This window comes from Bos taurus, chromosome 19 (assembly GCF_002263795.3).
Source record: "Bos taurus isolate L1 Dominette 01449 registration number 42190680 breed Hereford chromosome 19, ARS-UCD2.0, whole genome shotgun sequence".
NCBI lineage: Eukaryota > Metazoa > Chordata > Mammalia > Artiodactyla > Bovidae > Bos > Bos taurus.
In genome coordinates, this window is record NC_037346.1 from 17126968 (window position 1) to 17152269 (window position 25302).

Sequence of the window (25302 nt, forward strand, 5' to 3'; positions counted from 1 at the left end):
CTGGAGTGGGTTGCCATGCCCTCCTCCAGGCGATCTTCCCAACCCAGGGATCGAGTGCACCTCTTACATCGCCTGCATTGGCAGGCGGGCTCTTTACCACTAGTGCCACCTGGGAAGCCCAAGGGGTGGGGAGTGGCTGTAAATACAGATGAAACTTCCATCTCACCACTCACCTCCTATCGTGCAGCCGGGTTCCTAACAGGTCATGGACCAGTACCGGTCCATGGCCAGGGTGCTGGGGACCCTAGCTACAAAGGGAAATACTGGGAGTGCAGGGCTTGTACCTCTTTACAATCTCCATAAGCCTTGCCTGTAGTAGGAGCTCATGCATATGATTATTGATTGGCTGATGGAAAAAGCAAGGCAGAGAGGAGGAGTATAGGGCTCAGAAACACCCCAGTGACAACGACAACATGCCCCAAAAGATGTTTTGAATCTCAGCTTTTCTACTTAATAGCTGTGTGACCTTGGGCAAGTTGCTTAACCTCTCTGGGCTGTGGTTTTATCCTCTGCGCAGTGGAAACAACAATACCCACCTGTGGTTACTGTTGCGTGTGATAGCTGCCCTGATGAAGGAGCAAAGGGGGAATGTGAGGAGGGATGTTATACAACTTGGTCCATGAGCTTGGGACGGCTTCCTGGAGGAGGCGATGCATCGATCCAGTCTTGGAGAATGGGCAGAGGTTGCCCAGGCAGAAAAAGGAACAAGAGCTGTTACAGGTAGTGGAAGCAGCAACTAGAAAGCCACAAGTAGGCGAACCAGCAGGGCACATCCAGAGGTGTGAGAGTTGTTTAATGTAGCTCCACTCACTCATTTATTCATTCACTTGTCCATTTGACATATATTTCTGGAATACCCCCAGGTGCCAGGCCCTGTGCTAGCCACCAGGGTTAGATTCCTCAGTGCACATGCAGAGGTAACCACCAAACCCATGAGCTTATCTTCCAGTGAATTCCCATGGACTCAGATGGGAAGAGGAGGATGAAGCAGACAGAGAGAGCATCATAGAAGGCTGGGTGTGGAAGGGTGGCCCTGGAGCTTACTCTCAGGGGGATGGGCAGCCCTGATGGATTTTAACCACAGGATTAATATAATCAGGTTTGCATTTCTGAAGGAGGGAGCCACGATTCACTTAAAGGATGGGCTGGAGAAGGTTGTCTGGAATCCAGCAGTCTAGCTAAGAAACTGCAGCAGCCCAAGCAAGAAATGACAGAGGTCATTAAGTTAAAGCCGTGCGGAAGAGAGAAGGCAGAAAGTCAAGTTGGATGCAGAGACAGTGTTGACGGGCCCTGCTGGTTGATTGGATGTGGGGTGAGAAAGAGGAAGAGGGGACACCTGCTCTGAGGGTCTGGTTTGAGCCCCTGGGCAGGGGACAGTGCTATTCCCCGGGATACGGTGCACAGGAGAGCCATCCAGTGGGGTGCGGAGGCTGAGGAAGCCTTGATCCCACTGGGACGTGCTTGCAGTCGGGTGTCTCTGGGTCCCCCTGAAATCATGCGTATCAGGCAGCTGGATCAGTGTGTCTGGAGCCCAAGAGAAAGCTCAGGGCTGGAGGCACAGATTACAGGATAGAAAGCATACAGACTGCTTGACACTTGAAAGGGGACATGGCTGCCCCCCGGGGGTGGGGGTGGAAAGGGAAGGATTAACAGAGGGAGAGAGACCAGATTGCATGGCAACAAACCCCAAAGGGTGTCCAGATGTGTTCTTTGATGCCAGAATCCAGCCCATTAACCGGGGGTGAGGAATCACTGGTCCCCAAGAGGGTTGACTATGATGGGCTGTGGGGACGCTGGCCTGCTGTTGGATTTCTGGAGTTCCCAGTCTGCCTGGAGCCCAGTCCAAAGTCACCCACGTGCTTCTTTCTCTTCTCTCCCTCAGGTGTTTACAAAATATGGGAAGTGTTACATGTTTAACTCAGGCGAGGATGGCAAGCCTCTGCTCACCACGGTCAAGGGGGGGACAGGCAACGGGCTGGAGATCATGCTGGACATTCAGCAGGATGAGTACCTGCCCATCTGGGGCGAGACAGGTGAGCCGGGCCAGGGGCCAGGGCAGGGGGTGAGGGCGGAGGGGAGCGGCCTCTGGGAGACCTTTGCCTGGAGCGGTTATCTTGGCCCACCCGGTGAAGGGCTGCTCTCCATCAAGGGGTGGGTGATATGCTGGTGAGTCGGAAGGACGTCCCAGCACAAACTGTGATGCCCTGAGTTTTCCTTGGATTTCACTAGGTGGGAGGGGGCTGGTGATGGGATACTGGAAAGGGAAGGCGGGTAGGATGAGAAGAGGTGCGGAGGAAGCCTTGAATTAACAAGTCCGGTTGGAGCGGTGGGTGGCGCAATTTCAGAAGAGGAAGTGATGGACCAGCCCCTTCCGCTTCCACCATCTTGCATATCCCAACCCGGCTACAGGGCCCAGTGGAAAAGAAAGCAGGTTTCTCCCGCTGAGGGAAGGTGGAGGGGCTGCTGGAAAATGGAAGGGCACAGACTCAGCCTGCGTGAGCCCATGGGGGACCCGGGTGTACAGGTCCCAAAGCTTATTTAGTGCATCCAATTATTCGTTTATTTATTCAGCAAACTATTCATAAGCCACATATGCTATCTCGGGCTTTACACCAAAATAAGGATATTGAATTGAAAAAAGACCAAGCCCTTGATCACAGCCTAGAAGAGGAGACTCACAGTCCATTGGGACCCAAGGGTCCCCAGTGCTGAGGTGGGATGACAGCCTTCCCCTGGGAGGAGGGGGGGTTTCAGGGAAAGCATTGCAGGGCATGGGGTCCCTGGAGTCTTGAGATTATCTCATGAGATCCTCATGAGAGGGGTGCAGGAAGGACAGGGAAGGCCTTGTGATGATGGAGCGGTGGTTGGAATGATACGGCGGGGAGGCCTAGGGAGGCTGGCAGCCTCTAGATCTCACCAAGTGAAGTGAAGAGGTGCCCAAGCATGGGATCCTGGATGCCAAGGAGACCCAAAGAGAGACTAACAAAGAGGGAATGGAAGAGGAAGTCTGGAGATGCGCCTGAGAGGGCCCCGAGGTAGCGGGAAGGGAGAGTAGAGTGCAGCAGGAAGGAGGCCTCGGCCCTCAGGTTGGAGCTGAGGAGGGGGTGAAGGCCAAACACCCCGGCCCTCATTTCTTGCAGCCCAGCCTCCATCCTGTGATTCCCATAGCTGTTCCCTCAGCCCGTCCTGAGGCCTGGCCCTCCCCAGTTCCAAGCCCTCCAGGCTTCTGAAGGCAGCGAGGGCCTCCACCCTGGAGAAGACTGACCACAAGCCCAGAGCTGTCTCCCGTCCACTGCACCAACTCTCCAGGCTCCTCGCCTCTGAGCACCCCTCGGGGCATGTTGTGGTCACTCCTCTTGCTCCTGAAGAGTGAAATGGCCTCACAAGCATCACCCACTCACATGGATCCAGTATCGTCTCTGGGAGCTCACCTCAGGCTGCAGCCCTCTGCCAAGCAGATGCTTAGTTGAATCCATCCACTTCCCTAAATTCAGGGTCCCCACTGTCTTCTTGCCTGGAGAGTCCCCATGGACAGAGGAGCCTGGCTGGCTACAGTCCATGGGGTCCGAAAGAGTTGGGCACAACTGAGCGACTAAGCACTGCCCTCCACCAACAGATAAAGAAATGTGTTAGTGCCACGCTCTGGAAAAGGGCCCACAGAGCCTGGGTTTCCAAAACATCCTTCAGGCCAGCCTGTGTTTTGCGACCTGGGGCCCAAAGACAACCCTGGGTCCTGGAAGCTGGGACCAGGTCCCCAAGACTTGGTTCTCTACCTTGGAGACACCAGAACATATTTGCTAGTTGAACCTCTTGTGGAAAAAGAGAGAAATAAAAAATAAAATGAATCCTGGAGGGACATCCCTGCTGAGCCAGTGGTTAAGAATCCGCCTGCCAATGCAAGGGACACAGGTTCAATCTCTGGTTCAGGAAGATCCCACATGCTGAGGGGCAACGAAGCCTGCACACCTAGAACCCACGCTCTGCAACAAGAGAAGCCACCACAGTGAGAAGCCTGCACACCACAACTAGACAGTAACCCCTGCTCGCCGCAACTAGAGAGAGCCCACGCACGGCAACAGAGACCCAGCACAGCCAGAAATTAAATTAAAAAGGAAAGAATCCCGGAGACCCCATACCCACAACCTGACCAAAAGTTAGTTATATCCTTCCAGTGTAATGTTGGATTTCTCACCTGTTACCTTGAGTCAGGAGCCAAAGCACATGTATAGACACACACACACACATGCACCCACACACACATGTATAGACACACACACAGACACACACACACACTCACAAGGCAGGCAGCCCCATTCCAAGACATCCTCACCCAGCACAGCTCCCTGCAGGGTCACCTTGGGTCTCCACACTGGCCACTGATGGTCTGGGCTCCAACCACAGGGCCTTTCCCGGGGAATCTGCATTTTGCTCCCTGAAGCTGTGGATGGTTTGAGCAGGAAAGAACCTGAGACCATCTATTCCAGACACACACACACACACACACACACACACACCCTGCCCCTGCATGCCTGTTCTCCAGAGGCCTGGTGGGAAGCAGTGATGGACAGATAGTCACATGGTGAATCTGTGGCCAAGCCAGGACTGTACTGCCCCAGGCTTCTTGACCAGCCGTCAGCCCTCATGGACCATGAGCTATATCCATTCAGGACAAATCCATAATCGTGGTTAAGGACCTACTGTGAGCCTAACACCCAGGCAGGACACGGTCGGACTGCAGAAGACACAGGACAAAGCCCCTGCCTTTCAAGCTACCATCAGGAACCAGAGCTGCACACAGAATCCAGAAGTTCCAGGCTCCCTCCTGCCCACAAAGTGAGCGTGAGTTGTCCCTAGTGAGACACCAGCACTTGTCACTCAAACCGCGTCCTCTGAGGTTGGAATTGGGTGTGAAGGAGAAGAGGTTGAAAGCAGGACAGAAGCCAGAAGAAATCAGTTAGAGAAGAAACTGGTCATTGCTACAATGCTAACTGTGCTGTCCTATATGGCAGCCACACTGAGCCTTTGATATGTGATCAATGAGGAACCGAGTTTTTATTATCATTGGATGTATATTCATTTAAATCGCCACAGGGGGTGAGTGGCCACCGTATTGGAGAGCACAGCCTCCGTAGCTCTGCTTGACCTCTTGAATTTTTGGCTTTGCAGCCATCCCCACATTCCTCTGGGCCATAACCACCCTCCCTCCCGGCCTTCCCCTCATGTTGAGCAATAGGAAGGGCTCCTTATCTCCATCTGCCAGGGATGGAGGCTGAGGTTAGGCAACTTCACCCAGGCTACCCAGCCACGCCTCCTGAATCCCCACACCCAGACTTCCTCCACAGTACCTTTCTTCAGGCTGAGAAATCATTGTGTCATGAGTATTTCTTGGAGACTCTGGTCACCTCAAAACTGCTTGTTTCCTGGCCTGGTGGAGGGTGAGCCTCATATGGGTGGAATTGACGTCCACACACCTGCTGAAGGACAAGAGGGGGCTCTGGTGAGTGAGGGATGTTTGTCCTTAAGGCCACCTGAGGAGGTGTGGCCACACTCTGCTTTTCGGTCATTGCTCCCAAAGACTGAGGGGATGGCCAAGCCTCATTCCACCTTGGTCTTTGGGAGGGAGCCGCCTTCCTGACCTTCCAAGCCAGGTGGCCCCATGGATGCCACCTTGCCTCCTTGACCTTTCCAATTCCCCTCAATCCCCAGGAAAAGGAACCTGAGTCCTTAGAGAAGAGAGATGGGTGGTGATGGAGGAGAAAGGAATGGAAAGCTGGCTGTTGAGAGAGTGCCACAGACAGCTTGATGACAGAGGCAGAGAAGTAGAACAGGGAAGTAACTTTATAGAGTCAGACCCATGATCGGACACTCAGCCCTGCCTTTACCAGCAGATCAGATGAGCACTCTCTGCAAACTCTAAACAGTCAAGGTTGATAATGACAACCAGTAGATAGGAGGATGGTCAGACCATCCCAGAGGCAGAGACTGTTCCAAATATCCTACGCTGACGCAAGGGTCCTGGAGCACTTTATCCTCTGGGTAGCTCATTCTCAAAGCAGAGCCTCTGGGACATTCTTGCTTCACCTCTCAGAAATTTCAGGAAGCACTGAGGGAGCCATGCTTCTGGGTGTAACTCTGACTTACAGGGAGGACCTTTGGTGCCAAAGAGTGAATAAGGAAAAGACATCCACTTTGGGTGGAGCCAGCCCTATGGACTCATGCTTAGCAAGTAGAAAGTGACTACAAAATCGATCAAAAATGTCCTTTCCCCCAGGCTGACAATGCCTCCTTGGTCAAATATCCTTGTGGAAGGCACCCTGGAAATACGCCACTTTAGAGAAGGCAGGCTCAGTCACAGATGGACCTGGAGAGCATGCCCCCAGATCCTGAGTTTTGGATGTTACATGTTACAGGAATAAAAATGATCTGGAGAACCCTGGTTAGGCAGAGTTAAACACGTTAATTCAGGGCGGGGATTCTCCATACATCACATTATGAATCTCCAAGATAGGAATGTTGCATAAAGCATTTATTTCCCTAATGCTTTTGACCGTGGAAAACCTTCTTTTTCATGGAGGACCTCACAAAATAGAAAAAGGACTGAAAAGCTGTCCTAGGCTACAGAAGTGCAGATTTCACGACCAGCATTTTGCTAAAGGAAATTAAATTGAAGGCAGGTGGGAGGTTGTTAAAAATGAAACTCTGTGTAGATGCCTCTGAGTAACTTCAAAGATAAAAGAAATAAGCAGTGGGTTATCTAGGCTGCACATGAGAAAACCCAGATTCAGACAAGCTTGGGCATAAAAGAATTGTATTACCCCTGGAATCCAAGGCAAGCTTCAGCAACCCAGCTGCGGGAAGGCAAAGGGGCCGCACGAGAAACACCTGGAAACAAGAGCACCCGCCTCCTCGGGCTTTCACCCCTTCTGTTACCTCTCCTCTCTCTGATTTGCTTTTTTCTCTCTCCCTAGAGACAGGGTTTCTCCGCACATGTATCTTTTCACACATAGCTCCCAATAGATTTATAATTTTTCACATCCTACCGTCAGGGAGAGGCCACTCTGAGTCTCCCATTGTTCTATTAAAAAGAGAAAAACAAGGAAGGGACTCATTGGCCCAGCCCAGTCAGGTGCTCTCCCCTGGGCCAATCAGTGACACTGGGCGTGTCTATGGAAGGACAAGGGAGCCCTGAGGGAGCTGGGTTCCACATGCCAGTCCTGGGAATGGCCCTTCTCAGGGAGGTAGGGGTGAGCATGGAGATGGGTTACATCTGAGCAAACTGGAATCAGTGTGCTGGGAGCTCGCTAAAGACTTGCATTCTAGACAGACAGGCTCAAAATTATCGCCTTCATTCAAGCTGATGTAGAATACACTTTTTAAAATATTAATGCACTTTAATTTTTTATTTTTATATTTCCTTTTTTTAAACTTTTTATATTGTATTGATTATAGTTGATTAACAAGCCATGATAGTTTCACGTGTCCAGCAAGTGATTCTGTTATATGTACATATATATCTATTCTTTTTAAAATTATTTTCCCATTTAGGTTGCTACATAATATTGAGCAGATATTATGTAGATAGCATATTGAGCAGATAGCATAGACCCTGTGCTATGCAGTAGGTCCCTTTTGAGAATACACTTTTTAAAGGATTTTTTTAATGTCGACCATTTTTAAAATCTTTATTGAATTTATTACAGTGTGGCTTCTTTTATGTTTTGGTTTTTTGGCCACAAGGCATGTGGGATCTTAGCTCCCCAGACCAGGGATCAAACCTGCACCCCCTGCATTGGAAGGTGAAGTCTTAACTGTTAATACTAGACTGCCAGGGAAGTTTTGAAAATATACTTTTTAATCAAGTAAACTCTGCCTTGATGTCCCCAAATCCTAGTGTTGGGGGAAAATGAATTTGATGTTATATTTTTAAGCATAGAAATTATTTTGAGAGTCCTCGATCTAATAGAGTCGATACCTTGCCCCATATCATCTCCCCAGGCTCATTTCCTCCTACTCAGCCCCCTGTTCACGTGGCTGTAGCCACTCTGACTTCCCTGTGACTCCCTATACACCCCAGGAAAGCTTCCCTTTGAGCACCTGCATCCTCCATTCCCTCTGCCTAGAATTGCCTGCTCGGACCATGTGGCTCATGCCCTCACCTCCGTCAAGTCTTGCTTAGCTCTCACCTCCCCTCACTGCCCTATTTAAAACTGCACTCCACCCCACTCCTCACCCCTCATTATCTGTTTTGCTTGTCCTCTGTTCCACATCATGTCATCTTCAAGTATGCCATATGAGTTACTTATTTACTAATATTTGGGGTTGTGAATCTGTCTCTATTGAAACACAGGCTACAAAAGGTTAGGGATCTTGGACTGTCTGCCTCACTGACATATACCAGGGCAATAGATATCTGTTGATACATTTGTTGAGAGAGAGAAAATATCGCTGTACTGTGCACGGTGATGGGACCAGGGTGGCTGGTTGGTTCAGTCACTACATCGTGTCCAACTCTTGCAACCCCATGGACTGTAGCCCACCAGGCTCCTCCATCCATGGGATTCTCCAGGCAAGAATACCAGAGTAGGTTGCCATTTCTTTCTCCAGGGGATCTTTGATCCCGACTCAGGGATCAAACTTGAGTCTCTTTCATTGCCATCAGTTTTTGTTGTTTTTTTTTTTCACCATTGAGCCACCAATGCCATGAACATTCTGTCCCATGAATCCCCAAAGTGACCCTCCAAACAACGTATAATCCCCATTGCAAAATAAAGAAGCTGAAGCCCAGAGAGGTTGAGGAAGCTCCCCAAGAACACACACCTTGCTAAGTAGTTGAACCCAGCTGAAAACCCACTTATGGACCCACAAGCAAGTCTCCTTCCACTGCATTCCTTTAAAACTCAAAAAAGTGATTGTAAAGGCACAGCCATAAAAATATCTCAGAAAAAAATATTCCAGTGACATCTTTGGAGACAGAATGGCATATAATGATAGGTCTGTTGCTGTTCTCCCTTTCTATTTTTTTCCTCTTTTTTTTCCCATAGCAGAATCCTTGTATTGAACAAAAGGTTTAGCACAGCCCCAATATATAAAGCAGATAAAGGAAGAGCTGCTCTGGTTCAACTGGAGATAGTTTAATTTCTCCATGCTCCACTGTGGCCAACCTTGAGACTCTCTGAGGAACCCTAGGGCTCCAAGGAACCCAATTTGAAAACCACTGAGTAAGTGGGACTTCTCTGGTCTGGGGTTAAGATGGTGCTTTCAATCCCTGGTTGAGGAACTAAGATCCCATGTGCCACAAGGCATGGCGAAATAAAAATAAAAGTAAATCTTTCTTAAAATTAAAAAAAAAAAAAAAAAAAAAGGCTGAATGGGCAGCTGATGCTATTGGGAATGAAAAGCACCCATTGGTCCTATGGCTTGTGTACATCCTGGGATCAGTTCTACTTCTATCCCTCTTCTCCTGGAATGGTAAAAGGAGCCCATGATGTGCCCACTGAGCCTCAGGGAAGATTACGGTCTAAACTTCTGACTGGACACAGTGGAATGAACATAACTTTGTATGGAGGCTCCCTCCCAAATCTCTCCTAAATGGCAATTGAGAATTTTTTTTTTCAAGTATAAACCACAAGGCCAAAGAAGATGGGAAAGAAGAGAACAGTAGTTGTCAGCAAGTTTATGGAAAGTGGAGAGCAGATGTTAATTGACTGGTCAGAGCAGACAAGGCTGAAGGATCGGGGTCTGCACAGGGAAACTGATTAAAGCCAAACAGTTCTGTCCATAGACAACCCCCTTCCTTGAGAAAGGATGAGGATTGGAGGCATCAGATGTTGCAGACAATGAGGATGAGAGGTGCAGCTAAAACTAGGAGGATTAGTTAGAAGTCTGTGAAAGAAGTTATGCAACCAAGTATCTCTTTACACCCGAGCAGAAAATCAGATTGAAAAATAGATAGGCTCAGGACTTCCCTGGTGGTCTAGCAGTTCAGAGTCTGCCTTGCAATGCATGAGACACGGGTTCGATCCCTGGTCAGGGAACCCCCTCCCGCATGCCAGGGAGCAATTAGGTCCTTGTGTCTCAACTAGAGAGTCCGTGCAGCACAATAAAAGATACTGCACGTGGCAGCAAAGAGCCCCAGGCCACAACTAAGACCCACTGCAGCCAAATAAATAAGTGAACAAGTAAATTCATTTTAAAAAAGAAATAGATGGGCTCTGGACTGGGGGAAACCAGACTTTTGGACTCTGTGGGAGAAGGCAAGGGTGGGATGATTTGAGAGAATAGCATTGAAACACGTATATTACCATATGTGAAATAGATTGCCAGTCCAGGTTCAATGCATGAGACAGGGTGCTCAGGGCTGGTGCACTGGGACGACCTGAGGGATGGGATGGGGAAGGAGGTGGGAACCGGGTTCAGGATCGGGGACACATGTACACCCGTGGCTGATTCATGTCAATGTATGGCAGAAACCACTACAATAGTGTAAAGTAATGAGCCTCCAATTAATTTTTTTTTAAAAAAGAAAAAAATGAACTAATTTTAAGAAAGGGGAAAAACAAAACTGAGGGCAGGGGTGAGGTGCTGTGTAGAAACCAGGGAGATACAATGAGCTTCTGCCTCCTGAGTAGTGAGGTCCTCAGTCAGACTAATCTACCCCTCCCACCCCTAACCAGAAGCCTGGAGACACTGACCAGCTCAAGAGAAAATACCCACAGAGAATGACAGGCAGAAGTCCCCATACAGTTAGATCATCCTAGGGTGAAATCCCCTGGTAATCCTCCCACATACAAAGAAGACTGTCCAGACACTAACTCTTAATGATGAATGGAGAGTCAAAAAGTCAAGCCCTTGAGAGAAGCCACTTAACAGAAAGGGGCTTCCCAGGTGGCACAATTGAAAAGAATCTGCTTGCCAATGCAAGAGATTTGAGTTTGATCCCTGGATTAGGAAGATCCCTTAGAGAAGAAAATGGCAACCCACTCCAATAGTCTTGCCTGGGAAATCCCACGGACAGAGGAGCCTGGCAGACTACAGTCTACGGGGTTGCAGAATTGGACACAACTGAGCGACTGAGCCTGCACACACACTAACAGGAAAGGAATCAAAACCAAGTAAACAGAAAAGAAACTTTGAGGAAATAGAGATAATGGTTAATGGCATGAGTTCTAGAGCCTTGGTTCAAATCTCAGCTATTCAGCTTACCAGCTGCGTGACCTCAGACAAGTTACTTAGCCTCTCTGAGCCTCAGTTCCATTATCTCTAAAATGAGAATAATATTATTATCTATTCTTTAAGGTTGTTAGGAAGGTAGATATGGGTTCATATTTTTGTGAAACACTTAGCAAAGTGCCTGAATAATATCAGGCACTATGTACGTGTCTGATAAATAAAAAATAAATGCAGAAAGCAGAAGGAAACTTCAAAACATTTTAATTAAAATTCTCAAGAGGTAAGAGATGATACTGCATTTGTAAACACCAGCTATTAAAATTGGATGCTATTAAAAAGTAACATCCAAAGAAAAAAATTTTTTTAAACCTACTGAAAATTAAAAATATGATTGCAAACATTTTTTAAACCCACAGAAGGATTGGAATTGAGGAAATTGCCTGAAAAGTAAAACAAAAAAGACGAACAGATGGAAAATGGGAGAGAAAAAAATGCAAAAATGAGAAAGCAAACCGAGAAAGCTCAACATCCTACAACTAAGATTTCTAGAATTACAAAAGTGAGAGTGGAGAAGAAGATGTTGCCAAAGAAATAAAATAAGAAAAATTCCCAACTGACCCACATGATTTTCCATAATGAAAGAATTCACTAAGTCCTATCTGCAATAAGTGGCAAGAGAACCAGACCAAGATGCATCCTTGCAAAATTCAGGCTCACAAAGAGAACATTTCAAAAGGTTCTGGAGAGGAAAAACCCAGTCAAATACCTAGAATCTAAAATTAGAATCAATTTCTCAATGCATGCAGTAGAAGCCATAAGATGCAGAATGCCTTCAAATTTGGGGCAGGGCCCAGGGAGCAGGAATCTTTCTTATCTAAGAGAGAACTCTATATCCAGCAACCTATAAATTAAGTAAGGATAGAATTTGGTTTCAAATATATTTGATATATCAAGAGTAGAACATTTAATTTCTGCTCCCTTAAGGGCTTCACTGCACATGGTGATTGCAGCCATGAAATTAAAAGACACTTACTCCTTGGAAGGAAAGTTATGACCAACCTAGATAGCATATTGAAAAGCAGAGACAGTACTTTGCCAACAAAGGTCTGTCTAGTCAAGGCTATGGTTTTTCCAGTGGTCATGTACGGATGTGAGAGTTGGACTGTGAAGAAAGCTGAGCACTGAAGAATTAATGCTTTTGAACTGTGGTGTTGGAAAAGACTCTTGAGAGTCCCTTGGACTGCAAGGAAATCCAACCAGTCCATTCTAAAGGAGATCAGCCCTGGGATTTCTTTGGAAGGAATGATGCTAAAGCTGAAATTCCAGTACTTTGGCCACCTCATTGGAAAAGACTCTGATGCTGGGAGGGATTGGGGACAGGAGGAAAAGGGGATGACAGAGGATGAGATGGCTGGATGGCATCACTGACTCGATGGATGTGAGTTTGAGTGAACTCCGGGAGTTGGTGATGGACAGGGAGGCTTGGCATGCTGCGATTCATGGGGTCGCAAAGAGTTGGACACGACTGAGCGACTGAACTGAACTGAACTGAAGGGCTTCCCTGATGGTCATATGGTGACAAATCTGCCTGCAATGCTGAAGACCCAGGTTCAATCCCTGGGTCGAGAAGATCCCCTGGAGAAGGGAATGGCAACCCACTCCAGTATTCTTCCCTGGAGAATTCCGTGGACGGAGGAGCCTGATGGGTCCATGGGGTCGCAGAGAGTCTGACACTCCTGGACAGTTAACACTTTGGGTTCCCTGTTGGCTCAGATGGTAAAGAATCCACCTGTAATGTAGGAGACCTGGGTTTTGACTCTGGATCAGAAAGATATGTTACAGTATTATCAATCATAGTCACCATGTTTTACATAAAATCTTCTGACCTTAGACATCTTATAACTGAAAGTTTGTACATTTGTACACCTTTACTACCTTCTCCATTCCACCCACCCCCAGCCCTTGGCAACCACTTTTCCGCTCTTTCTATAACTTTGATCTTTTTTTTTTTTTTTTTTTGCTATTTCTGCCATAGGTACAAGCCAAACAAAACAAAAAGAAAAAAAAATAGGAAAAACAAAACAGTTTCACAAGGAAGAGATCAAAAATGTTATATACTCTAAGGCTGGGGTGTGGGTAATATTTGCATAGTCATAATTAAATGAAAGCTGGATACTGACGTCTAGGTGAAAGGCAAGGGAGTATGCAGGATATTTCATATAAGGAGCTTACAGCTTCAGCTCCCATGGTGGAAATTCAGTAGATAATACTTAAAAGTTATAAAAATCAAGAAATAACTGTCAAGCAGTTGATGTCCATGAAACTATGAAAGTCAGTTCTGGGAGAAACAGCTCCAACTCTTGAGAGAAATTGCCTCTGAGGAGTGTGTCTCAGGGGATGGGGAGAGGTGGAGCAGGAAAATACGGTTTTTCATTAAAAGCCTTGAGGTACCATTTGGCTCTTAAAATTATGTACATGTATTGCTTTGATCAAAATTAAAATTAAATTAAAAAATAATCATAAATTTTCCATATAGCTGGAGGGCCTGAGCAACTCTCAAAGGTAGCATGGTTCCCAGCCCCCATCACAAATGGGACAGAGCAAGAGTGGAGGGAGATGGTTGCTATGGTTTCCCTAACATCTCTGCCTCCAGGAGAGACTTTTGTGCTAGTGCCTGGTACCAAGGACCTCTCCACAAGGAGAGGTGTGGGCTCTGGCTGAATTCTGAGAGTCTAGAGCACCCGACTGCTGCTTGCAGCCAGCTGTGATTCTGAGCTTGCTCTCAAGAGTGGACCTTTGTCCTGGAGAGGTGGTCTCCACAGGTGCCAAAGAATGTGGAGAAATGCTGCCATGAGTCAGAAGCACTCTTGAAGGCAGGCATCAATTAAGCAGATCAATCTGTGAAGACCTGCTTCATGCAGATGCTAAGTGCTATGCAGGTGCTCTAGTTAAATCTCCCAGGCAGCCAGGCAATGGTCGGAGGGGACCATCTAGGAGGTGGATGAAACAGCCCCAGTTCAGAGCTCACGTCTCACACAGCCTACTGTGTGCCCGACACTCAGGGATACAGATGTAAGGCCCAGTCCAGGTTTTCAAAGCATTCACGGTCTAGGGCTATCCCAAAGGCTCCTTTTGTGTAGGAGATGGAAACTCATTGATCCAAGGGTTCTCACGTTAAATGCCTCAAGGAATGGCAGGCAATTGCACTCTGCTTGGGACACATGTAAGCAATTAAATGCCTCGAAGTGTTAAGACAGATAGAGGAAAGCTGGGGTACAAAGGAGGAGATAAATTGTTCTGGAAGAGAAGAAAAGTGTTTCTCAAGGAGGCTTCAGAAAGGAGATGACCTCTGGTCCCATGCTCAGGCCTGTTTGCCAGGTGGCTGGGCAGTATGTGAGGGTCAGAGGAGGGGATAAGTCATAGGGAGGGGAAATGCCATGCAGAGGGAGGGGAATTGAGTGCAAAGGCCAGGCCCAGCCCCTGGTGTCCCGAGGTGGCTGGGTCCAGGGGTGAGGTCTGGGGCTGGAGAGGTAGGCAGAGACCAGCCCTCCACAGGCCTAGTGTGCTCTGCTGCAGCCTAGATCTTCCCCTGCGGGTCCTGCTACCCACAGTGTGGTCCTCCAGCCAACAGCACTGGCAACCCTAGAGAGCTCCCCAGTAATGCAGAACTCAGACCCCATCCCAAGTCTGCCTGGTAACAGGATCCCCGATGACTCACATTCAAGTAGGAGAAGCTCTGATCTAGACCACTGTTCCCATCCTTTGGAAATATGAGGATGCCTTTTTAACACCCTGGATATTTCTCAGACATCACCCACACGTGAATGCTATCGTGTTTTTAACATTCATTTATTGAAAAAAATTCAATAACAAAAAGTTGCTATGAATTTGATAATGCTTTGAACAAGATTTGCAATCTACATACAGGATCTGTTCAGCAATCTGGTGGGACCTAACTTCTGCTGGCAGGGTGCATCAACAGAATCTTTATCAACAGAATCCTAATCATTCACCAACTTCCCCTATAGTTTCAGAGACTTGGCACTTTCTCCTACACGCTGGTTACCCTCCCAGACTTATCAGCCCTCTCAGTCATTTATAACCTCTGAGCCTGAATGAACTAGGGAAACTCATTATTTAAATAATCCTTGAAATAAATCTTTTTGTAATGAGCCTAGACCCAACTCCACATTCGGTGCCTTCTCTAATGTACGTTTGGTAACCGTTCTGTTTAATAGAATTGCACTTCTCTGTTGCATAATCAAGACCTAACATTAACCCTCACCCTGCCTGACCCTCAAGCCGCAAGCATCTAACCAACTGTCCTGGGTGTTCTCAGGTTTTGACCCTCCAAATACCAGAAGCTTGCATGTCCATTGGCTCAGAAAGCCTGGTTTACTTCTTTGAGAAAGGGATGCTCTGTCTCTGGGCACAAGCTGTGCCCACCCTAACCCTACCCAGTGTAAGAAATGGGACCTCTGGAACTCCACAAGCCATGCAGGACAGGTGGTTCTCCTGGGGGGTTGGAGAGAGGGTCCGAGGACCCTCCCCACATATGCCTGGCCAAGCCAAGCACAACCCTAAGCGCACCTCAGCTAGTGAGCACTTCAGATAAAAAGATTCACTGCGGTCAGCTCTGTTGGGGTCAGCATGAAAACAAGAGTGCTCCGTGGGACTTCCCTGGCGGTCCAGTGGTTAAGACTCCATGTTTCCAATGCCAGGGGCATGTGTTTGATCCCCGGTCGGGGGTCTAAGAACCCATATGCCAAATAAATAAATAAATTGATTAAATAAATTCTCCTAGAAAATAAGTTAAAAATACTTTAAAAAAAAGTGCTTCAGTGGTTATATCTTCAGATCCTGGCAGAAGGGGTGGAGCTAGAAAAAGGGGATAAAATCTATAAGCAGGCAATTTTCAACTCAGTGCAAAGATACACTTTGGAAACCAAAGACTACCCCTGCAGGTAGTGAGGTTTTCATTCCCAACTGTGCTCCAACCAACAGCTGCCCTTCAGTGGACACTGGGGCAGAGGGGCCTCCTGCTGCCTCTCAGAGGTGAGGTGGTAGATACCCTCTGGGGATGCTCCCCGTCAGTATCCAACCAGGAAACCAGCAGCACCCACAGACCGGGTAATACAAGGAATGATTAGTGAAGGGCTAGTCCACAAAGGTGCAGGCAAGGCTTGAAGAAGGCAGTACCACTGGGGCTTCCAGGCAGCGCTAGTGGTACCTGCCTGCCAATGCAGGAGACGCAAGAGACACAGGTTTGATCCCTGGGTTGGGAAGATCCCCTGGAGGAGGGCATGGCAACCCACTCCAGTATTCTTGCCTGGAGAATCCCATGGACAGAGGAGCCTGGCAGGCTATAGTCCATAGGGTCAGAAAGAATTGGACACAACTGGAGTGACTTAGCATGCATGCACACGCCAATGGGGCTGTGTGCTGAGCCTGGTAGCAGAGAGAGCCATTTCCAAGCCTGGGAAACAAGGAAAGAGCCAATATTAGAATGGAGAGCTAGTCCCCCAGCCCGGGGCTGTGCCCTTCAAGGTGGCATGCAGCTGACCCACAGGGACCAGAGGACAGAGTGGAGAGACTAAATAACCCAGCCTGACTCTCCTGTCTCCCCTTGTTTATCACCTGGGCCCAACAGTCGCTAAAGCCAACCAGAAGCTAGAAGGCAAGGGAGGCCAGCAGTACACTCTACCCAAGGGCAGCTCCCGGAGCAGAGAGCAGAGTGGAGAGGATGGTGAGGGGACACGCAGAGCCATCCTGCGCTGAGATGCATCTCACCATATGGCTGACCTCCCTCCCACCCTTCACTCCCAAGCTAGCCATCCTAGCCACTGTTACAGTTTCCTCCAACCCAAGATTGCTTTATGCCAGTACATCCTTGCCTTAGCCTAGAAAATTCCTCCAGATTTTCAGACGCTTCTTTGCCTCCCTCTCTCCAGTGTTTATTGCCTCGGTTCGCTTCCTGTAATTTGCAAAGATTAAAGATATAAGCTGCTTTCCTTGCGATGTGCTTTCTCTGCTCCATTATGCACTCTGCCCCTCGCTCCCCATCTCTTCCCGCAGAGCTTCCCAGCCCTTTCTGCAGGCACAGGAAATGCTCGCCTTTGCCTGCTGCCAACCATGACCCGGCTACTAAAAAAAATGCTGGGAGACTCTGGTTTCTGCAGGTTGAAGCCTCTTTACTACCTTCCTCCTGATTCAACATCACCTTTCATGTTAGGCCATCAGGATCTCAGCTTGGTCCCAATTAGCAAGGGCTTCTGACGCTGTGTGCGTGTAGTAACTTCCCGTTCTCTGCTCTCTGTCTCTCTCTGGGGCTTTGAATCCTGGTGTTCGTGATGTGTAAACAAATCCTCCACTGCACCGGGAGCCTGCCCTCTTTGAAGCCACTCAGTGTTGAATCATTTGGTGGCAAAAGGAATAGGAAGATGTGAACATTTCTGTCCAGCACCAAGCAGGGTTATCATCAGGGCTGGCTTCGTGGGTGTGTGAGCACTGCAGTCACACAGGCTCAGGAGGGTCACACTCTTGAGCTTTTTGTGTTTTGGCTGCTCTGCGTGGCATATAGGATCTTAGTTCCTTAAGCAGGGATCAAACCCATGCCTCCTGCATTGGAAGCACAGGGTCTTAACCATCAGATCACCAGGGAAATCCCAGACTCTTGGTTTGGTGCTTTGCTATGGCAGCTCAGTGGTAAAGAATCCACCTGCTGATGCAGGAAATACGGTTTCGATCCCTGGGTCAGAAAGTTCCCCTGGAGAAGAAAATGGCAACCCACTCCAGTATCCTTGCCCAGGAAATCCCAGGGACAGGGGAGCCTGAAGGGCTGCAGTCCATGGGGTCGCAAAAGAGTCGGACATGACTTAGTGAACAAAGAACAACAACTGCTAACTTGAGTTTCTCAGTAAGTTTTTGACAGTGGGCCCCACATTTTCTTTTGGTTCCCAGAATTGTGCAGATGGTCCCAGTTATGGCTACTGTTATTATCACTGCTGTTGCTGTTGTTTTGTGTGCAGCCCAGCGGCATCTCAGCAGATGAGGCCTTCTGCCTCCTGCAACACGGGAGGGATCCTATCTCTGGGCGGTAGGTGGTGCTGGTGTTTCCCAGGGTCCAGGTAAACCCTGGGCGGACTCCCAGCAGGTCCAAGGGCAGGGAACAGTCAACGTAGCAGAGGACACTCCCTCACTAATTCACTTCATTCCACAAACAATTACTGAGCTCTGCTCTGTTCCAGGCACTTTCAGGGATATGACAATAAAAAGGATATTATCTTTCTCCAGCCCCCAGAGCTATGAACCAGGTCATCCGCTCACACAAAATAAACCATACTCCTAGTTGGGGGAAGGGAGAGTGCCAAATTGGGAGTCAAGATGCCTGGGTGTTGACCCCTGCTCTGTTCTTAACTTGCTGTGTGACCTTGGCCAAATCACTTCCCTTCTCTGCACTAGATCACTGCTTGCCCACATGTGTTTGGCCGCATATAATTTGTATCAGAATCCCTGGACATGCAGATTCCCGAGCTTCACCCCAGAGACATAGTACCAGAATTTCTAGGGATGAAACTTCCCTGGTGGTCCAGTGGTTAAGAACCCGCCTGCCAATGCAGGGGACAAGGGTTCAATCCCTGGTCCAGGACGATTCCACGTGTGTGGAGCAACTAAGCCCATGTGCCACAATTACTGAAGCCCGTGCACCCAGAGTCCATGCTCCGCAACAAGAGAAGCCACTGCAATGAGAAGCCCGTGCCCTGCAATGAAGAGCAGCCCCCGCTGGCCGCAACTAAAGAAAACCTCCCCACCGCAATGAAGATCCAGTGCAACCAAAAATAAATAAATATTTTTTAAAAGGAAAGGTTTTCTAATTAATTTTTTTATAAAAGGAAAAGTCCCAGGAGTGGTCACCCAGAGCACTGCACATGATTGCAACTTGCCTTCTATTCTGGTACCCTTTGGAGGTAACATGGGCTGAGCCTTTGGTTCTAACAATCTGGGCTTCATGGCATCATTTCTTAAAGTGGGTCTTTGTATTTGCACTGAGAGTGAGCCTTGTCCAGAAGAGGCAAGAGCCGAGGGGATGAGTGCCGGGCAGGCACTGGAGGGGACTGTTGTGCCTTATCAAACTGAAGAATTGCTCCATAGAGGGGAGCTGAGGGCAGTTCTGTGAAGGAAGAGTAAGTCTTATCTGGAGATGTGAGAGTGAGTGGTGCTCTGGGAGGACAGGGTCAGGGAGCCTCTGGGACTGGGTGTGGGCTGACCACAGACATGCGCAGCTCTGCTGCTCAGCACCCCGCCCAAATCTCCTGCTTCTGGACAAGAGACACAGCAGGGTACCTGCATGGGGAAGCAGGCTGCTCAAGCCCTTTTCACCCCCACTGCTCTGAGATGCCTCGGGTCTGCTCACAGCTGACAGTCTACAACTACACTGGCCAGTAAGGTGGTCAGCAGTCACATGTGGCTACTTAATTTTAATTAATTAAAATTCAGTTGGATAAAATAATGAACAGATAAATAAAGCAGGCCAGATAAAGGTAAATATGTGAAATGATGTATATGTTAATAAGAGGTGGAACCCTTTAAATTTTAATTAATTAAAATTCAATTGGCTAAAAAGTAAATAGATGAATAAAGCAGGCCAGGAAAAGGTACACATGTGCCGTGACTGTTGTTCAGTCGCTCTGTCGTGTCCAACTCTTTGCAACCCCATGGACTGCAGCACACCAGGCTTCTCTGTCCTTCACCATCCCTGGGAGTTTGCTTGAACTCATGTCCATTGAGTCAGTGATGCCATCCAACCATCTCATCCTCTGTCACCCCCTTCTCCTCCTGCCTTCAATCTTTCACAGCATCAGGGTCTTTTCCAATGAGTCGGCTCTTTGCATCAGGTGGCCAAAGTATTGGAGCTTCAGCTTCAGCATCATTTCTTCCAATGGATATATTAATTAACCCATTGAGGGGGGAAGGATCCTTTCACAATGTATACATATATCAAATTATCCCACTGTGCCCTTTAAATACCATATGATTTTGTCAACTATGCTTCAAAAAAGTTGGGGGGGTTATTTATTTTTTTATCTATTCATTTATCAATTCAGTTCCTCAGTTGCACTAGTCACGTTTCCTGTAGCTAACAGTACCAAGTGGGATTACACAGATTATAAAACATTCTGTCTTCGCAGAAGGTTCCTCTAGACAGCTCTGTCCTGAAGGAGGCAGAAACCTGATTCATCGTTCTCTTCTGCTCATCTGGTGGCTGCATGTTTGTAACGATACGAGAATACTTTGGAATTTACTCTGCCCGGCCCCAGCTGCTTTCTGGAATAAACGCCCCATCCAAACCCTAACTCAGTCTGAGAAGCCTTGGGCGGCTCTCGCTAACACAGGCATGCCTGGCTGTCTGCCTTGCCCATTACTCACAGCCCTTCTGACACCAAGTCCTCATTCCTCATTTCTCCCTGTAACCACCGGCTCCTCCTCCGAGCCTGTCTGACAGGCTCGAAGGTTTCCGAAGCTCGCTTTTATATCGCAGGCACACAGCTTCACTAGCTCTGGAAAATGCGTTTTGGCATCTCGCCTGTCCCACCCCCCTGCAGCTCACTGAATGTGCTTATTGTTCATCCAGGCACGGGCATTCCTGTCCCCCAGCATCACCGGTGTTCACTCTCCTCCCCCATCACAGCCTGTTCTTTAGGCTCGTTGGGCGGGCCTTAGAAAACACAGCCCCTGACAGCTGGCCGCTCAGCCCTCCTCTCCCCACCCCGTCCGCCTTCTCTGGCATTCCCCCTTCCTGATGGAGCTGTGGGCTAAGCCCTGGGCTGGACTGTGGGTACCAGACAGAGCAAGAAGCCCTCTCTTCTCTTGAGGCATCCACCATCCACCGGACAGCTCGACACAAGCACGGAGGGACATGGGCGGGAGTTCGGGTGGAGCGATCTGGGTAAAGAGACGGCGGAAGAGTTGACCCGGCTGCAGGAAAAGTGGAGATGTCCCTGGGACTCTCTCCTGCTCCAGGAGGACGCATATGAAAGGATTCCCGGCCGAGGCCCTCTTTTGTCTAAACTCCGTATCAGCTGCTGTCCTCCTCATCTAGGTCGTGAGAGCCCTGCCCATCCTTCCTCCCATTCCACCTGCCCTGTGCCCCTGACCTTGGAATTCTCACCAGCTCCAGGCCTCTCCCCTGCCTTGGTCACCAGCCCCCAGAGTTTCCCAAGCCCTGATCAGTCACACGCCTGGCTCCAGCCCTTCCGTCCTCCTCACCTTTCTCCTCTGTGCCAGCTTTAGAGCATGTCCCCAAACTGTCCCCATGCTATGGCCCTGGTGTTGACAATCCCCCTTCCTTGACCTCTGACCTTCACCACTACCACCCCCCATCTTAACTGATTTCTTCATTTATCCATCCTCTCCCCATTCCCTGCTTTTGAAACACTCCTTGATGCGGACTCTAGATTGGCCTTGCTCTTTAATTCGTGAGTGAGGTTGGAATCACAGATATCTCCCTCATCCATTCAACAATCATTCCCTGGATGCCTGTAAGATGCCCTAGTGGAAAAGACAGTGAGATAAAGGATGATGATGTGGTGTGGCAGAGGCTTTGCTAAGTGTATGTGAAGAATACAAGCAAGCAGAAGGAGTTGCTCTGGTGGGGCTGAGGGTTGAACCTTCATTGATGAGGAGGGCAATGTTCAGTCAGGTGGACCAAGTAGCTCTCTAGGCTCCTCTGTCCATGGAATTCTCCAGGCAAGAATATTGGAGTGGGTAGCCATTCCCTTCTCTAGGGGATCTTCCTGACCCAGGGATCGAATCCAGTTCTCCCACATTGCAGGTAGATTCTTTACTATCTGAGCCACCAGGGAAGCCCAAGTAGAAAGATATTCCAAGACAAATGAGATGCGTGTGCACCCCTGCCGAGCAGAGATCAGTAATAACCAATCCGATTGTTGATCAGGGATCGGTAACAGCCAATCCGGTGGCCCTGATGGGTTGAACCACATGGTACCATGAAGCAGAGGGCTGCCCAGAAGGAGGCTGGAATGGAGGCGGGTGAAGGCAATTGGGCTCCTTATAAGTGACTCAGGTTTGCAGTTTGGAAAGTTCGTTCTTCAGGCTGTTTGCAAAGCATACGACAGAGAAGGAGGCCCAGGAAAGGGTGAAGGATCCCATAGGTGCATTCCCCACCAATTAATTTTGAGCACCAACACATAGGATGAGCCAGGCCCTGCTGCCCCATCCCTTCCTGCCGTGCCTTCCATCACTGCCAGAAAGAGAAAAAAGGGGAGGAGCTTTTCTTCTAGTTGCCCATTTCCTGCATCTCCAAGGGGCTTGCAAGCAAGCCCCATATCTTTATTCTGACTGCAGCAACATTGTGTTTTCATTCTCCTGATCCCCTCACCTCGACTCAGCTCATGGCCCAGTAGAGGAGTTAGTAAATAAAAAGCATAGGTGCAGCCAACACAACATTGTAAAGCAATTATCCTCCAATCCAAAAAAAAAAATATATATATATATATATATATATATATATTAAGAAAAAGAAAAAGCATAGGTGCTTGACTCACTTTGTAATCCCATTCTGTAGTTTGGAGACTGAAGCAAGGAGCTGTTGGCCTAAATGACCTGAATTCTTTCCTTATGAGTACTGTAACAGACTGCCACAAAATTAGTGGCATCAAACAACCCAGATTTATTATCTTACAGTTCTGGAAGCCAGAAGTCAAAAGTGCATTTCAAGGTATCTGCAGGGCTGCATTCCCACTAGAGGCTCGAGGAGAAAATTCCATTCCCTTGCCTTTTCCAGCTTCTTGAAACTGCCTACATCCCTCAGCCTATGGCTCCCTCCTCCATCCTGAAAGCCAGAAGCAGAGCATTTTCCTCTGACTCTGATCCTCCTGCCTCCCTCTTCTAAAGACCCTTGTGATCCTGTTGGGCCACCTGGATCTCCAAGGACAATTTCCCCATCTCCAAATCTTTGGTTACATCTGCAGCATCCTTTTTCCAATGTAAGGTAACATAGCTGCTGTTGCCAGGGATGCAGATGTATACATCTCTGGGGGCTGTGGTTCTGCTGTGGAGCCTTCCCAGCATCCCTTTGAGTCCTTCAGCCCCAGGAATCCCCAAACCTCCATTGTCACTGACCCATGGTTCTGTCCATCTTTGTTCTTTCAGAGGAAACGACATTTGAAGCAGGCGTGAAGGTTCAGATCCACAGTCAGTCTGAGCCGCCTTTCATCCAAGAGCTGGGCTTTGGTGTGGCACCAGGGTTCCAGACTTTTGTGGCCACACAGGAGCAGAGGGTAAGTCCCCTGGGGTCTCTGGGATCAGGAGTCCTTGGCCTCTCTAAGCCACCAGCCACGTGAGGTGGAGAAATAGGATTCTTACTTCTGGAAGGCTCAGAATCCACCCAGGAGGCTGGAAGGAGTAGGGTTGGGTTCAGTTAAAACCCTCCCTCTGAAATTGAAGAAAGGTATCCGTTGACCTCTGTATGTGGATTTTGCTGGACTGCCTGTCGATTCTGAAATTGGGCGTGAGGGAAAACCAGCTTGTTTTCTTTTTAAGTGAACTGGTTGGGGTTTTTTTTCCCTAAAAGATTCTGGGGAAAAATCTTTGTGATGGTGAGGTGGGAGGCCAGTGGATGCTAGGGTTTGGTGTGTTTCATCACTCTGTTAATACAATGCCAGGTGGCCTGCAAGAAGGAACAGAGGCAGGCATCAGTCTCCGTTTCAGAGTTTGATCGGAGGGAAGCCTCTTCATGGGTCAATGTCTGCTCTCTGATTCAGCACCAGGGGAGGGACCCTCCCAGCCAGCCAGCCAGCCAGGATGGCTTTGTCAATTCAGCACGTCCATGGAATATGGACTCGTATAGATGTGACGTGTGCTACATGTCTCAGAAGGAAGACCTTTGTAGATTCTCAGTGGGGAGGAGGTCTCAAAGCAGGACTGCAGAGAGACATTGGGATGGATGCTTTTTTTTCTCTTCATTTCCTGGTTTGCTTAGAATAAAAGCTGGAGAGCCTAGGACACTGAGGGAATCCTAAACCAGGTCACCCAAGACAATTTGCCCTGGGAGGCCTGGAGTGAAGAGTGAGGTGAATGAGCAACAGGGAGCCCAGCTCTAAAGCATGAGGAAGGCAGAGCCCAGAGAACAGGGAGGAGCAAAGAGATCCACACATAACTTAAGAGCTCAGCTTGTTTTTAATATATGTTTCAAATCATTTTTCATCCAGTACTTAGCCACTTTATAGAGCAATTTTCTGTATTGGAAACTGGTTTTAGGGACTTCTGTGGTGGGCTAGTGGCTCAAACCCCACACTTACAATGCAGGGGACCCAGGACCAATTTCATGGTCAGGAAACTAGATCCCACATGCCTGCAACTAAGATCTTACATGCCGAAACTAAAGATCCACATCTTTAAAATCCACATCTAAAGACCTAGTTGGAGAAGGCGATGGCACCCCACTCCAGTACTCTTGCCTGGAAAATCCCATGGACGGAGGAGCCTGGTAGGTGCAGTCCATGGGGTCGCGAAGAGTCGGTCACGACTGAGCGACTTCACTTTCACTTTTCACTTTCGTGCATTGGAGAAGGAAATGGCAATCCACTCCAGTGTTCTTGCCTGGAGAATCCCAGGGACAGGGGAGCCTGGTGGGCTGCCGTCTATGGGGTCGCACAGAGTCGGACACGACTGAAGCGACTTAGCAGCAGCAGCAGCAGCAAAGACCTGGTCCAGCAAATAAATAAATACAGTAAATAAATAATTTTTAAGTGAAAAAAAAAAGAGAAAAAAACTGTTTTTAAATCTCTAAGTGAAGAAAGTGTTAGTTGCTCAGTCGTGTCTGACTCTTTGAAACCCCATGGACTGTAGCCCCCCAGGCTCCTCTCTCCATGGGATTTCCCAGGCAAAAATACTGGAGTGGGTCGCCATGCCCTTCTCCAGGGGATCCTCCTGACCCAGGGATCAAACCCCGGTCTCCCCCATTGCAAGCAGATTCTTCACATCTGAGCCAAATCTCTAACAGAGCTGTATTTTTGAATCTCTGGGAGAGCATTGATGGCACAGGCCTCATGAATTTACTGTACTTAACACCTGGGCAGTTGCTAAAGGTCATGATCAACCTCCATGGCAGAA

At 48.5% G+C, this 25302-nt stretch overlaps 1 protein-coding gene across 2 annotated transcripts in view; it reads left to right on the forward strand.

Moving 5' to 3' along the window:
- The window catches only part of ASIC2 (acid sensing ion channel subunit 2), a 1206384-nt gene that overhangs the window by 1104393 nt on the left and 76689 nt on the right, over window positions 1-25302 (forward strand). For both annotated transcript variants that reach the window (NM_001076484.1, XM_024980482.2), the window contains 2 exon segments: window positions 1883-2033; window positions 23341-23468. In NM_001076484.1, the coding sequence (NP_001069952.1) occupies window positions 1883-2033; window positions 23341-23468 (279 nt within the window).